The sequence below is a fragment of the Limulus polyphemus genome, unplaced genomic scaffold (genome assembly GCF_000517525.1).
Source record: "Limulus polyphemus unplaced genomic scaffold, Limulus_polyphemus-2.1.2 Scaffold1412, whole genome shotgun sequence".
Lineage (NCBI taxonomy): Eukaryota > Metazoa > Arthropoda > Merostomata > Xiphosura > Limulidae > Limulus > Limulus polyphemus.
The window spans coordinates 88,954-106,008 of NW_013667022.1; the positions used below are offsets into that span (position 1 = coordinate 88,954).

At 30.9% G+C, this 17,055-nt stretch overlaps 1 protein-coding gene across 1 annotated transcript in view; it reads left to right on the plus strand.

Annotated features, from left to right (window-relative positions):
- The window catches only part of LOC106463453 (DNA-dependent protein kinase catalytic subunit-like), a 169,878-nt gene that overhangs the window by 31,336 nt on the left and 121,487 nt on the right, over positions 1–17,055 (plus strand). Inside the window, exons 16-25 of the mRNA XM_022390945.1 lie at positions 1,801–1,938; positions 3,233–3,339; positions 3,545–3,628; positions 4,727–4,802; positions 6,111–6,341; positions 9,035–9,194; positions 11,305–11,420; positions 13,701–13,899; positions 16,286–16,428; positions 16,962–17,030. Coding sequence (XP_022246653.1) covers positions 1,801–1,938; positions 3,233–3,339; positions 3,545–3,628; positions 4,727–4,802; positions 6,111–6,341; positions 9,035–9,194; positions 11,305–11,420; positions 13,701–13,899; positions 16,286–16,428; positions 16,962–17,030 — 1,323 coding nt within the window. The remainder of the gene's footprint in view (positions 1–1,800; positions 1,939–3,232; positions 3,340–3,544; positions 3,629–4,726; positions 4,803–6,110; positions 6,342–9,034; positions 9,195–11,304; positions 11,421–13,700; positions 13,900–16,285; positions 16,429–16,961; positions 17,031–17,055) is intronic.

Consider the following 17,055-nt stretch of genomic DNA (forward strand, 5'->3'; position numbering starts at 1 on the left):
TAAAAAAGTCTTTTATATACAAAACATTATATTTTTTAATTAAGTATATTTACTAAAGAATTGTTTGTGAATATATGGAGTAAGAGAGTAAGTACGTGATTTTCATGTTAAGATTAAAAATACTTTTCTTCATCTGAAAATTTTCAAATTTCACTTGCTTAACTTCTAAAACCTCCTAAATATATATCAAACTATTTTTTCAGTAAAATTTTATATTTTAATAGTTATTTTCTCCACCCTAACTCTATATAGTCTCAGTCAATTTGTATCCACCATCAAAATATTACAAAATAAAACTTTTTTTTTCTTGAACAACTGCATATTTTAACAGAAAACAACATTTGTTCATCCAAAATAACTTAGGGTTTATAACAGTCTAGATCTGTGTATACTTAATTTATTATTTCATTGTCCTGTGAACCATATCTAACTAATAACCTTACCATTTGGTGAATGTGTTGCTCATGTTACTATATTGAATAACATAATGACAAGCTGCTCGTGAGCATACCTCATGAAGAATGTTTTTAACTATTATTTTTCATTATCTTACCTAAATTAATCTTATATAACCTAAATAGTTTCTCATTGCTACATTTTAGTTACTTTTATAACAAACAATACAGAGGAAAAACAAGAAATATAGTACTTATCTTTGACCTTTTTGTTTATTGGTTGGTAATGAAATTTAAATTAGTACACAAAATAATTTTTATTTACTTAAATAATGCATCTAAAACACAGAATAATAATTTGCACAAAGCAAACAAAGTAAAATAACTATTATAATTGAACTGGCTTTTTTAACTAAGACAAGAGTGGCTTAAAATAATTGCCTTAGCTATTTGGTTTGAATATCACAAGATAAACTTTCAGAAAGAAGACGAAATTGACAATACTATGTACTAAAAGCAATGTAGCATTAGGTGTCATTTGATAGATTAAAACTTCACCTTTCTATTGGTTATAAATGATATAAAACGTCAGAGAGAATTATTGGCAACTTGTGAAAGAGAGGATGTGACAGGTGGGTATAGTAAGTGGGTTGGATTTTCTAGTTTATGACTCTGTAAAGTAAATAAATAAGAGTGAAGGCTATAAAAATAGATCTGTATATCTGTATTATAACAAGTAATTTACGTTAAATCTGTATTTCAGAGAGGGGTGGTAAACAAGTTAGAGAAGAGGAAATGCCTAGAGAACAAATTTCATGATTCTCATACAAGGGGGAGATTGATGATTTATTTGAATATTTCCTTATAAAATTAAGAACTCAAAACATGTAATATTAACATTTTGTTGCCAAGTTTATTTGTATGATGATAAAGTAGTTTAATTAAGTTTTGGATGCAACTGTAAAAGGTCATGACATGTATACTTTGACCTACCCATAGCAAGAGGATTGATTGAATGGTAATGAATTAGATAAGTTCTGGGGAAGAGGCACTGATAAAATGAAGGAAGTTTACTGTTGATCCATCAACTTTGAAATATTTGTACTGCTGAGGACAAAGTTGGTTAAACATATGATTCATTGAAAATACTTGTAACTTAATTTCTAGAGCTTTATTTTCTAATGCTAATTGTATTTTTTTTTATATATACTATCAACCAAGCCAAAACGTTTATCACAACTCTTTTTAGAATTCAGAAATAAAATATCTAAAACTCAATGAGCTTTACCTATAATTTTTATAAAATATTTTAAATTTGATTTATACTGTGCTGTGCTGCTTTTGTACAATTCCAAAAAATAAAAGTGGAAAGTCAAAATAACCAGTTTAATGGATTTCTTTTCAGGAGGTAGGAACTTTACAAGTCCCGCTTGCTGAAAGGCAGTCTCTGGCTGAAAATGTTTACGATGAAATAATTCAAGCAGTTTTTGCTGTTCTGAAAAAACTAGATTTATCATCTAGTGAAAATACAGTTTCCGATGAGGTGAGGTTTTTAATAAATATTTATCCGTTTATCCGTTTTCACACATTGATCATTAAGATATTACACTTTGCAAGAAATTTTGAAATGAAAATCCAGATTCATAAATAAAATACTTATGTTGTGTTAAAATATCTGGTTATGTAGGTTTGGAAATGAAACAAAACTTTTTTAACAGTTATAGAAATTTATATTGTTTAAACAACTGATCTCGGGAGATATGATATAGCTGAGAATTGTAGAATACAACTTCCCTTGACATTAGTTTCTGTATTTCATATGACTTAATGTGTTTCAAAGATATTAATTACAACTTAAACTCTACTAACATCTGCCTGTGATGGGTTTGTTTTGTAAGCACACATTAATGCACTGACATTCTATGATCACTGAAACATAGTGCTTAAAATAAATTGATTCTGTAACAGAATTTTTGAAAAAGAATTGAGTGTACACCAGTTGTTTTTTTAATAATATTCAAAATGTGGACTGAATCTTTTCTGGCCTTTTCCTTCCATTTTTCTTAATTTCAAGAAGTTCGTAGAAAACTCCTCTGACTAAACTTACATCAATCATTTCAGCATCTGTACGTAAACTATTGAGATTAAATGTTAGAAGTCAGAGGAGTATAGAGTGAAAAGAATTTCTGTAATAGAAGTGGCATTGGCCCAGCATGGCCTGGTGGTTAGGGCACTCGACTTACAATCTGCAGGTTGCGATTTCAAATCCCTGTCCCACCAAACATGTTCGCCCTTTGGTAAAAAGGTAGCCCAAGAGTTGGTGGTGGGTAATGATGACTAGCTGCCTTCCCTCTAGTCTTACACTGCTAAATTAGGGACGGCTAGTGCAGCTAGCCCTTGTTTAGCTTTACGCGAAATTCAACACAAACAAACAAAAGAACTGGCATTTGTAACATCTATGTTACATTTAGTCGTTTGATGGCTGATCAGTTTCTGGGTCTACCGGTCTGAAAACAATGTTTTAAGTAATAATAGGTATATTTTAGATTATACCTGGAAAGATATTTAAGGTTTGGAAGTACTATAAACATAAAATAATCAGTTGACTGTTTACATTGGTTTTGTGTAACTACATTATAGTTTTTTCTATAGTATTAACATCAATGAGCATTATTAAATACCCATTAATATCTGTAATAATTTATAGTTTTTTCTATAGTATTAACATCAATGAGCATTATTAAATACCCATTAATATCTGTAATAATTTAAATTGTCTATGTTTATTAAAAATACAAAATTTATTTATATAAATATTTATAAACCTACATTAACAGGTGAATGCCGATCAACTATCTGTTGTTGAAGAAAATTCAGTAATAGGAAGACAAGCTGCATGCCCCAAAGATTATCAAGTTTTCATTAATATAGTTGATTTTACAAGGTATTGTTCTGTATTAAGTTTAAAAAAAAGCTTCTTAACTTTTATTGTTATAGTGATTTGGAATATATTTATTTGGTAATTTTAAGTCCTGGCATGATATCAGTTGTATAACTGTTCAAATTGTTTAACATTTAACCAATTTGGGATATTTTTTAAATACTTTGAGGTTTTGGTTTGTGTGATGTTTGTTTTTTACGTTTTCTAGAGACCTTCTTTTGAAGAAACAATGGAAATATTTTGAAAAATGGGTTTATACTTTTGGTATGGAGATCATAGAACATGCTACAAGGTATTTTTTTTATCTTTTTATAAAATTATATACTTGTGTCTGAATCTCACATTCACATTAATCTGCAAGCTTTATGAAGTTATATGCATGTTAACAATTTACATGATGTATAATTTTATTTCTAGCTATTAATAAATCTCTCTGAATATTATATTTTTAAATGGCTCTAGACAAGTTTTACGTACAACTTTAATGGGTAGTAGTTAATCATTTCAATAATGTTTTTTTTACCATTGTGTGTTTTAATATAGTTTATGTTCATGGATAAACGTTTTTACTGTGCATGATAAATCAGCTATATTGTAATTTATGAAGTGTAGGATTTTTTAGACATCATAGTTTCATGTGTTTACTGGTAAATATTCCATTTTCATTATATGTCTATGACCTTCTTTCTATTACATAGGCTGACATATTGTTTACTGTTTAAAGGTTTTATCAGCATTCAGTGTAATTTCAAATTAACCTATATGGATTTTGTACATAAACTAAACTTTTTACCATTTGCTAAGCCTAATTTTGAAATGACAAGTAATATTTTTCCTTAAAATATCAATATCAGTACTTATTTTTTTCAGGTTACTACTTAGTCCATGGTAAATTATTGCAAGAAATTTTCTCTCTGCCGTCAACTAAGATTGACTAGCTCTCAATACATTCAAATTTTGTAGTTATTCTGATCATATTCCTTTGTTCTGTCTCCAGCTGTAATTTATGTATATTTGTAATAGGTTCCACATCATTTTATACATTTTAAAGGCAACTTTTAGTGTATGTAAATTTTTTTTTAACTTTGTTGTCATCCCAATACTCTCTCGGTGCATGCCAGCAAAATAAGTGAGGAAATTAATTTATAGATTAATTTTTAACTTTGAAATCTAGAAATGTATTTATAATAGCACTTTGTTTGCACAATTTTTGAAATACACTTTAATATTTATTAAATGTACATCTTAGGCCTCAAACTTGAGAAGCTAGGTCTCGGATATCAAGTAGTTAAAGAGAGAACTAAGTCATACCTGAACATACTATACTTATGTGAAAGTAAATAAATAAGGAAGGTTAAGATTAATAACACTTTTTTTTTTGTAATTTTAGATCTCCTCGTGTAAGTGGTTTCTACAAGTTAGCCGCTGTGTGTTTGAAGATCTGCTCAAGAATCAAGTATTTTAAGGTCAGTGAATGTGTTTAGTATTATAAGCTTCTCTGACCTACTGTTGTATTGTAATAAATAAAATGATAAACTAATAGTGGACCATGTTGCATTTTGTTTTAATTTTATTTTCAAACATTTTGCTTACAATTTAAAATTAAGTGCATTTACATGTACAAATATTTGTGCGAAAATGTTTTGTATAAATTAATGACTTCACAAAATGTAAGTGTATTTAAACAACTATTATTACATTTTTGTATTGATAGGTCAATCTTTTATGTTATTAGAATGCAATAATAAGCCTAGTTACTACTTCAAAAATTGATAAAATAGAACAGTGAAATTAGTGATAATATATTGATTTGTATTTTTCACTCAGTATTAATATATAACTCCCCCTTCTTCTTCTTCACCATTCAGGTTTAAAAAATATTTTAGGTATAGAATGAAGTTAGAAAACTAATCCAGATGTTGCCTGGAGTTTACTAGCATAATTAACATTTGTTGAGTTGAAAGATTTTTTTTAATACTCCTTGTTACATGTTACTTTATATCTTATTACTTAGATAAATAAGTTTGCTCTCATTATATTCATTGTTTGTCTTTTCTTTACATCAAAAATATTACAATATTTTGAGAAAAACAAGATTCTTAAAACCCAACTAATGCTTTTCTAAAAAGGGTATCTGTTTTTCATGAAATTGCCAACTAATATCCTTCTCAAGAGGATATCTGGTTTACATAATAATCAAGTAATGCCGTTCTAAAGAGGGTATTTGCTTTACATAAAAACCAAGTAATGTCATTCTAAAGAGGATATCTGGTTTACATAAAAACCAAGTAATGTCATTCTAAAGAGGATATCTGGTTTACATAAAAACCAAGTAATGTCATTCTAAAGAGGGTATCTGCTTTACATAAAAACCAAGTAATGTCATTCTAAAGAGGATATCTGGTTTACATAAAACCAAGCAATGTCATTCTAAAGAGGGTATCTGCTTTACATAAAAACCAAATAATGTTGTTCTAAAGAGGGTATCTGGTTTACATAAAAACCAAGTAATATCATCCTAAAGAGGGTATCTATTTTACATAATAATCAAGTAATATCATCCTAAAGAGGGTATCTGGTTTACATAAAAACCAAATAATATCATCCTAAAGAGGGTATCTGGTTTACATAAAAACCAAATAATATCATCCAAAAGAGGGTATCTATTTTACATAAAGGTGAATGTACAGTGTAATTTTCTTACCATATTAAATAGAAAATAAAGGTGCAGACATCTTTAATATTAGTTGTTTTGCTGTTTTTTTTTATAACAGAACATCAACACGCTGCTTAGGCCAAAAGAATGTGAATCAATGCAAGTAGATGATCCATTCCAAAATGAACGGATCCTTAGTTTTCAACTGTTTTCGAAGTTTGCGAAAGATGCAGTGATCAGCCTTCAACAATACAAAGATGATCTTCTGGCATCCTGTTTACAGCTAGTGCTGTCTCTTCCTTCTGAAATTGTCTTGTCAGAAATCAGTCACCTTGTTCCTTCTTTAGAGGTAAAATATGTAATAAATACAAAATTTCTATGCTATTTCAGAATTAAGCCAAAATTATATTGCCTTTAATATAATCTGTTATTTCTTACTATTCTGTTTGTTTCCACAAAAGGGGACCAAAGGCTGTCTGGAGGGAACACCTATTTTAACCACTTCTCCCACTATACAGTAGTGTGTTGTCTGTCAGTCAGTAGACATTAAATGATTTCACATAAGGGATGATTAATATTGCAATTTGTACTGTCATGACATCAGTAAAATGTGCGCATGCCATGAATCATGAGAAGAATTATGCACTCTGTAGGCTACAACACAGTATGATATATGAACTTCAAAAGCAAGAAATAGAAATATTTCTTAATTTTAGTTTTATTTACTTTTGAAACAGAATGCTTTCAGGTATCCTGCAGAAGTACATCTAGTAATATATTTGCATATATTTCTAAGTCATATTGCTAATTTTAGAGATCTATTGGGCTATGTTTTTATTTAGTCCCTAATTCAGAACACTGACGTTTTTTGTGTTGATGTATCAAAAAGCAAAGTTTCTCATTACTAACTTTGATGTAATGTATATACATATTTCTTTGAAACACATTCAGTCATTATTTTTAAGATATTTTATCATTTCTTGATGTAGATTTTACTAACTTGTTATGTATTTCCACAATAATCTAGATGTTAAGAAATGTTTAGAAGTATATTAAATCTTTAAAACATCAAATTTAATTGTTAACTATTTTGTAATTGTCATGTTATATTGTCTGTAATTTTTAATATGATAATGAGCTAGAAGTTCTGTTGAAGAAAAGTGTTGTAATACCATTTCTCAATTTGTGTTTGGATACCCATGGTAGACACAGCAAAGACAACCCATCAACAAACAAACAAATAAAAACTTGGGGCAACCCCCCATCGTCTCTGCAGTAGTAAGTCTGCAGGCTTATTATGTTAAAAATCTGTTTTTGATACTCATGGTGGGCAGAGCACAGATAGTTCATTCTATAGCTTTATGCTTAAAAATAACCAAATTAAGCCAAACTTGGTGCAAATAAAATATTTTCCTTGTACTATCACAATAATCTTTTCTATTGATGGTGTTAAATTTAGGAATTTTATGCTTTTTTTTTCCCCTATTCTTACTCTGTTGAATAAAAAAGACATTTATAACAAAAGTATGAAAAAACAAGCAGCATTCTTTGGTCATGTGATGAGGAGAAAGGGGGGTGGAACACTTCGTAATAACTTGGAAATTTGTGGGGGAAAGAAGTAGAGGTAGACAGCGAGAGAAGATTCTGGACAGTTTAACAAATTGGCTACACAAAGAGAGGGTGACTGATGTAATCACAAGCGTCTGGAACTTGGAAAGGTGGAGGAACATGATCGCCTATTCGTAAAGGTGGAGGGGCATGATCGCCTATGTGAAAAGGTGGAGGGACACGATCGCCTATTCGGAAAGGTGGAAGGACATGATCACCTGTGCAGAAAGGTGGAGGGACATGATCGCCTGTGTGGAAAGGTGGAGGGACATGATCGCCTATGCAGTAAGGTGGAGGGATATGATCGCCTATGCAAAAAGGTGGAGGGACATGATCGCCTATGCGGAAAGGTGGAGGGACATAATCGCTATGCTACAAAACACGGCACTTGATGATGATGATGACTGTTGGATATTATGTGTAGTAATCTTGCAATCTTATATATTGTGTTCTCAAGCCTTTTAATGACATTTACTAGGTGATAGTTTCTGAACAAGCCTTAACCTGGCTCATACCCAACCTTGTATCATCACATTTTTTCTCAACTCTTTCAGAATTTTGCTTGTTATTCTTTGTCTAAATTTATCACTGTAACAGAGGCTTTGTGATGCTTTGTTTCGTTTTAGATGCTGTTTAGGCTTTGTGTGAGAAGTTTTCTGGATTTACTTGGTTCTTAGAGTTTTTATATTTATTACTTGAGGATGTTGTGCATATTTCCTGTATTTTCATTTTAATCTCATGTAATACTAATAATGAGTTTTCAAAGGTTCAACAGTGTTTGTGCCATAGATTTCCAATACATAACTGTGACCTCCTCAACTTCTGGTCATATTCTTGCCTCATGTGAGATGCTGGACATTGTGAGGTTAATCTCACTGATATAATTACATATCGTATATGAATGTAGAGTGATTACTTGTTGAAAAAAGTGGCCTTGTGGAATATTCACTCACTTATGAGTTAAAGTTATTGTTAAAAAATCACCCCTTCAAAGACAAGTTTGGAAACTTAATTTTGTTTCTCATGAATTATATTTTAACTCTATTGATGGAGTCATCTGTCTTTTCATGCTCTACTTCATTTTCCTTCTTTTTATTCATGGATGTATAGTGTTCATAAATTTAAAATAACCCCATGAACTTTGTAGCACCTTCCTGAAATGAAATTTCTCTGTGCATTCAGTTTTTGATGTTAAATGACACTTTTTTTTCAGATTATGAAAAGTTTGACATTAAAGGCTTCATTAATTTAGAAACTCTTATCTTGTGGATGCTCAATTATGAGCGACATTCAATCATGAACTGTTGTACTTTGGTCTGTATTTGAACCTAGGAGTTTTTTTGTTTTTTTTTACAATATCTAAATCAATTCAAGTAACTTAGGGTAAAGTATACAGTGAATATATTTCAAATACATTTTGTTTTCAAATTTCAGTGTACCTTTCAGTTAGGAGCTAGTTATCTACCTTTAGCAATTGCAGGATTAGAAGCATTAGAAGTTTGGTCAACCAAGCTACCTCCAGAAGTCTTAGAGCCGTACTATCCACAGATATTGCCTCATCTGAATGGGTATCTTGTAGGGAAATCGACAAATGGTATGAACGTAGAGATATATATTTTTTGTTTCTATGCCCTCGTTATAGTATACATTTACAGTTTTTAGACTTTAAGTTCTCAGATATATATTTATTTACTTTAATGTGTGATACCCTCTGAGATTGCCTGTATCTTTTGATCCTGAATCTGAGAGAAGCAAGTAATTTATTTCCCATGACATATGGTAAAATTAACTAATACCATTCCAAAGAAGGTTTCTGTTTTACATAAAGGAAAATGTGCAGTATAACTTTCTGACTGTGTGAAATAATTTTAAATAAAATGTAGCAATTGTGCGATAAGATCAGGAAAGTGAAAGAAAAATGTTTAATGTAAAGTTCTCGAGTTTTTAGTCCTTACTTTATTAGAAGTCTGTGCCAGAGTCTGATTAGGCCCGGCATGGCCAGGTGGTTAGGGAGCTCAACTTGAAATCTGTGGGTTGCGGGTTTGTATACCTGTCACACCAAACATGCTCGCCCTTTCAGCCGTGGGGGTGTTATAATGTGACGGTCAATCCCACTATTCATTGGTAAAAGAGTAGCCCACTGCTAAATTAGGGACGGCTAGTACAGATAGCCCTCGTGTAGTTTTGTGCGAAATTAAAAACAACGAACCAACCAACCAGAGTCTGATTTTGGACAGTAGAACATATTTTTATAAAGTTGCACAGAACTTATATTATTAACATATTGTTTATTGTAATATGCTTCCTTGACATTTGAGGCAAATTCTTAGTGCTTTTAAAGCTCAATAAAATTATAGTAATATGTGAAAGTCTATTGGTGTGATTTTCCATGTAATTTTATCTTCCTTACAAATTATAAGAAAAAGACCAAAAAAATCGGTAACATTATGATTTTTCACAACTTGTTAACAAGTTTCTAAATAATTAGAATTATACGAGAACTCTTCTCTACATTAAAATTCCTTTATTTGTGAGCTGTCAGCACATCTGCTGGAGCCTTCATTGGGCAACAGCGTACTAAGCGATACAAATTTATTTATCTATATTGCTTTGTATATTGTTGCCTGATGAAGGTACCAGTAAGAGAACAAAAAGCTAACAAGTAAAAGAAAACTATTTTTATGTAGTGAACAGTCTGTATATTATTCTACTAATTAATTTACCTATGTTATGAGTCTTAAAAAAAACAAGATTATAAATATGTTAATTATCTCTTAAATTAAAAATGATGTGTGTTCGATTAATACATAGCAAATATATCTTCATACCTTGTTTATTTTTTGAATTTATGCTTGTAGAATGTGTGTTAATGTGTGTTCGATTAATACATAGCAAATATATCTTCATACCTTGTTTATTTTTTGAATTTATGCTTGTAGAATGTGTGTTAATGTGTGTTTGATTAATACACAGCAAATATATCTTCATACCTTGTTTCGTTTTGAATTTATGCTTGTAGAAGTGAAAAGATTGTTTAATTTAAAAATCAAAGTTATCTAACCAAACAGTTAACTCCCAAGTTTAAGAACAGACAGATAAATATTCAATGAGCAAAACTTGACATCATAAAAAAAAAATCATAACTGTACCATTATTTGACAAAAATCGGTATGTTGTCCTTTATAATTGGCAAACTGCTGGACTGAGTGGTAAAAACACTTTTAATAGGGCATCTTGGGAAGGGACATAGGAAGGATCAACATTTGAATCTGACCCTTCTATGTCACCCCCCCCCCCCAAAACACTTTGGATGGGTACATCAGTTAGTAAAATAGTACTTATAGCATATCCAAATGGCTCCTTAATGAAGCATAAACAAACACCAAAAATATTAAAATACTTAATAAACAAGAAAGTGGATAATAAAACAAATGAACTTCTTAAGTGTCTTTCAGTATTTTTCAGTTTATAAATATTTTCAGCTAATTTCTATTCAGCTATTTTTCAATTGTTAGTAACTTTGAAATATTATAATAGATGTTAAGAGCAATATATGAAAAGTTTCTTGTACTTATATGTTTTATAAAGTGTATTTTACTTAATTTGAGTTTGTTTACAGAAAAGTTGAAATAATGTATTTTAACGGTAGACACTATCATATGATAAAAACTTCTAAACAAAACAAAAGTTCACTCACACGCTAGATCTTGATGAATCTGCTGGGGTTCCACTTTTGTCCAGGACGTCTTCCAAAAATAAGTTTGCAACGAAATCTCCTGCAAACTTCATAAAAAAAGTTAATAAAGATAATCAATCAAAGGTGAGATTATTATAATAAGAATTTGCAACATTATCAATACTTTAGATATAAAAGCATGTTTGTAATTTGAAATTAATAGAGTAACATATATGTAATTCAATGTATTTTGCTCGTAATTTTTATAGTTATTTTTTTAATAATTAATTAAAGAGTTTTTTCGTTTATGTTGCTTCATATATGTTTGTGAGGCAGACTTTATAATAAATTATGTAAAACCTTTTCTGTAAATATAAATAGTGTTCAGTTAAATATACAGTGGCTCTGCTAATTATAGTGTGGCTCTATTTATCATAGTGTGTGTGTGTTTTCTGCAGTAGTTTTGGTTGTATATAATTTCTGTTTTCTTCAGTGGTTCTACTGTTTATAGTATGTTCTGTTTTCTACAGTGGTTCTACTGTTTATAGTATGTTCTGTTTTCTACAGTGGTTCTACTGTTTTTAGTATGTTCTGTTTTCTACAGTGGTTCTACTGTTTATAGTATGTTTTGTTTCCTACAGTGGTTCTACTGTTTATAGTATGTTCTGTTTTCTACAGTGGTTCTACTGGTTATAGTATGTTCTGTTTTCTACAGTGGTTCTACTGGTTATAGTATGTTCTGTTTTCTACAGTGGTTCTACTGGTTATAGTATGTTCTGTTTTCTACAGTGGTTCTACTGGTTATAGTATGTTTTGTTTTCTACAGTGGTTCTACTGTTTATAGTATCTTCTGTTTTCTACAGTGGTTCTACTGATTATAGTATGTTCTGTTTTCTACAGTGGTTGCACTGGTTATAGTATGTTCTGTTTTCTACAGTGGTTCTACTGGTTAAAGTATGTTCTGTTTTCTACAGTGGTTGCACTGGTTATAGTATGTTCTGTTTTCTACAGTGGTTCTACTGGTTAAAGTATGTTCTGTTTTCTACAGTGGTTCTACTGGTTAAAGTATGTTCTGTTTTCTACAGTGGTTCTACTGGTTAAAGTATGTTCTGTTTTCTACAGTGGTTCTACTGGTTATAGTATGTTCTGTTTTCTTCAGTGGTTCTGCTGTTTATAGTATGTTCTGTTTTCTTCAGTGGTTCTACTGATTATAGTATGTTCTGTTTTCTACAGTAGTTCTACTGTTTATAGTATGTTCTGTTTTCTACAGTGGTTCTACTGTTTATAGTATGTTCTGTTTTCTACAGTGGTTCTACTGTTTTTATTATGTTCTGTTTTCTACAGTGGTTCTACTGGTTAAAGTATGTTCTGTTTTCTACAGTGGTTCTACTGATTATAGTATGTTCTGTTTTCTACAGTGGTTCTACTGGTTATAGTATGTTCTGTTTTCTACAGTGGTTCTACTGGTTATAGTATGTTCTGTTTTCTACAGTGGTTCTACTGGTTGTAGTATGTTCTGTTCATTGGTAAAAGATTAGCCCACAGGTTGGAGGTGGGTGGTGGTGACTAGCTGCCTTCCCTCTAGTCTATCACTACTAAATTATGGATGGCTAGCACAGATAGCCCTCGTGTAGCTGTGCGCGAAATTTAAAACCAATCAAACAACCTTACGATCTTTCTCAAAAATCTAGCTAGATCTCTCCGTTTTTGTTTCCATGGCCTGTTTCACTTCTTTTACCATTTCTTTTCTTCTTTGATTCATCTGTTGTTGGAATCTTTGGGGAAAGTGTACTTTCCTATCTCAAGTCTGTCTTCCTTCTACCTTTCTATGGTATCTTCATTTTCCCCCTTCTTTATGTCCAGAGGATTTTGGTATCATAGGCTTCAGCTGTCTGCCATCAATCTTCCCTCACACCTTTGATTTTTCTAATCTCAACCACCAGTTCTGTACTTTGTCATGGCCCTTCTCACAATCCTGGTCCTATGTCCTGTATACTGTCTTTCCTCCACTTTTTGTCCTACTTCTATCCAACATCTTACTCACTGGCCTAATCACCAGTGATCACCCAGTCTTTTTATCCCCTCCCCCACCCTTTGGTCCCAACCAGTTGTCTTTTACCTCCCATCTGATCTTGCATGCCTTTGACGTCTCAAGAACTAAGGATCAAATCCTGTGGAGTCTCGGTGTTGGAATATCACAGAAAAATTGTCAACCAACTAGAAATTCCTCAATTTTGATGCGATAGCCTTAATGATGATTTTCGTTTATGTGCAGGGAAAAGTGTGATAGCAGTAGTTCAAGGGGTTTAAATAATTTCCCTGCTTTTAGTATCTGTTTAACTGAGTTGGTAAAAACGTCTGTTTTTGATTACTATGTTAGATGTGTAATCGAATCCTAGAAACTGATTGGTTAGATTGTTTTAGGTTCAGGAAACGGAAATAACGGTTTTACGGCTACGCATTCTGAAATTTTTGGGTTCCATTGGTGGCAAAAACAACAAAGCTCTTTTGGAGAAAAGCGAGGAGAAAATTTCTGAAAAAGCCATTTCCTGGGATAATAGAGTGCAAGATCACTTGAAGTTTGCTGTACCTTTTGCTGATATGAAACCAGAGATTTGTTTGGGTAAATACTTAGTGTTTTTTTAAAACCAACTATTAGAGTTGCAGAAAAAGATGACTTTTTTAAAAAATCTTTGTGTTACAGTAAAAAATAATACATCAAATGAATTACAGTATAAAGAACAGTATTATCTGCTGTTAGCTTCACACACTAATTAGTAGATTAAAACATTCATAGTGATTATAACTTATATTTATTGAACACAAACTGTTCATTGTAAACAGTTTATAAACTGTTTATAAACATATTTATTGAACATAAACATCCAAGAATTTTATTTTAGTTTGTAGTATAACTTTACAGAATTATTACAGTCTCTTGGAAAAAGTATTTTTTATCATAGAAATCAGGGCCAGGTGTAGCCTGATGGTTAGTATATAAGGTCGTGTATCCAGTGGTCAATGTTCGTCATCCTGTTATCCTCCCTCCCCCCAAAAAACAACAACAATAACAAACAAACAAACAAAACAAATTTAACTTCACACTTGGAGTCATGAGTGCCTTATAAGAGTGACAGTGAAATCCCACTATCTCATTAGAGTAGCTGAAGAGCTGGTAAATGGTGCTGTTGGCAAGCTGGCTTCCTTTTAATACATTAATTCAGAATTAGGAAGGGCTGGTACAGATAGCCCTTATGTAGCTTTACATGAATATCTGAGACAAACTGCTTGTTTATCCTAATTCCATTTAACTTGGTGTTTAAGCTTCAAACAAAGTATACAAGTGCACTGTCTTTGTATATTTGTTTTTCTTTGATAATGCTTTTGTATTTATTTCTCATGATAGAATATGTTTAAAGCTCAGTTAATTTATTTGGACTTGGCATTTGCAGATGAATGATTTTTTTTTTAAGTGCCTTGTATAGTTTCGTGAGAATTAAATATTAACCATATCACTTATTTGATTTTGTTAAAAAAGCAATGAAACGATTTTTTTTTCTGATGCTGAGGACACAGATTTAATGATATTATTTAATTTACATTGAAATTGTTTGTTGTAATTATATGATATTTGAAGAGATACCCATGTTTCCTTACTCTTTTAACTTTAAACATTAGTTTACCAAAATTCTCAAAATCTTTCAGATATAAATAAATTTGTGGTGTGTGTAGAGTCCTGTGTATAGAAAAGTCAGTTTTGAGAAATATCATCCCTGTTGGGTTTGTTAGTTACACACATTACTAGGCTTCTCCAATTGATAGGTTCCCTAATGTTCATATATTTGCAAAGTGAGTTATTTGGATCCCGTACTGTGTGTTTTCGGCTAAGATCACACATAGAGGTCCTTCTTATTTTTACCAGTGAGACAATCCATTGATGTAGGTTACTCTTAAGAGATCTGACCCTGTTTTTTCAAGTATACAGTGGTTAATTATCTCAGTCTAGAGGCAGAATTTTCTCATAATAAATTGATAATTCACAGATCTGTTTCTGCCATCTAAGGAAGCAGTGTGTAAGATTTTGTGTACATAACATTTTTGACCTGATGTTGTCTAATAAATATTATTTTTGTTTTTACATTGGTTTCATTGCATCCCATAATCTATTATTCAGCTCAGTCAGGTCAGAAATGTAGTCTTTGTGTGACCCACCTGGTATTGGTGTTTTTAAGTTTAACAAAAAGTATGTCAATTATTATAGTTGTGGTTTTTATGAATTCCATGATAAATTGTGATTTTGATTCTTAAACAAAAGGCTACACAAAAAATGAGTTAATTGTACCTGATGATGACAAAACCTTGTCGAAACGTTGTACATTTGCTGGTATTTTAAACTTGTATTAAAGTTTTTCTTCATTACCCATTCAAGCCTTCTCCAACCATTATTAGTCTCAAAGTGGGTTTCTCGTCATCTAATAAGTACGTATAGTTAGCTCGAAATGTTTATAGTTAGAATGTGTAAATGTTACTCTTGCTTTATATCAAAATTTAAGATTACAAGACACCTCAAGCTGTTGAAAAAACAAACTTATCTTTCAGATTTTCAATAATAACTTGCATACTTTAGATTCAAATTATCCAGACATTTGTTAACTCACTACATTTCTATCAGATTCACTTGCTTCTAAATAGGTTTAGAAGAAAGTGATATAGGACGATTGATATGAGAAATTAAAAATAACAGTATGAAAATACACTTAAAGTGATTATTGTTTGTGCTATTACAGTTAGGTATAAAATATTAAGAAACTTTAGCTTAAGTGCAGTACTTTAAAGAGTGAAAATTAAATAAATGTATTTGACGTTAAGATATTATTAAGTATGCATTGTTCTCAGTTTTTTTTTTGTTTCTCTTGACTAGTTTTGATTCAAGCACATTATGAAAATACTAACAGTTTTACTTATTTGATTTCTCTAAAAGTTGTTAAAAACTTGTGTTTTATTTGCAGATAATTTTCTTCCACAAGTGGTTCATTTGGCATGCAATGCTAGTGATCGTCAGACTAAAGTTGCTGCGTGTGAACTTTTCCATGCTCTGGTTATTTACATGATAGGAATTAGTGTCCAACAACCAAAGGAGTGGCAGAAAAAGGTATATACATTACTGCTAAAACTAAAGAACACTTTGTATAAAGGTTATTTCAGAGCTGTACAACAAATAAATATAGATTTACATACAATTTGAATTTATATATGAAGACAGTTTAAGTACATGAATATACGAATCCTGAAATATAGTCAAATCTTTATCTCTAAAACAAAAAGTATCCTTAACTTTATATTATGTATTTTTTTACAAAACATTTCTTGAGAGGTGAACAAGAATTAAGAGGTTTAATAAGTAGAGAATTTTCATTGAGTTTTATATTTCAAAATAAATTTATCACATAAGATCCAAGAAGTCTGATAATTTCATGATTTTATAACAAATCTTCATCTGTAAAGCAATATTTCGGATATTATTGGTTTATAACAAACTGTACTATTTTGTGTATAAGAGTAAAACTACTTTTGAAATGTTTTTAGTTTTGAAATTTGTTATAAAATATTGAAAATAATTCTTTGATTATGAGATATTTTTGAAATACTTTTATTTTTTTGAAATACTTTTTTTTTGTCCTACAGTATCCTATGACTAAGCTGTATCAGCGGGTATTTCCAGCATTGCTGAAGTTAGCGTGTGATGTGGAGCAGGTATTGTGTTACCATTTTATCAAAG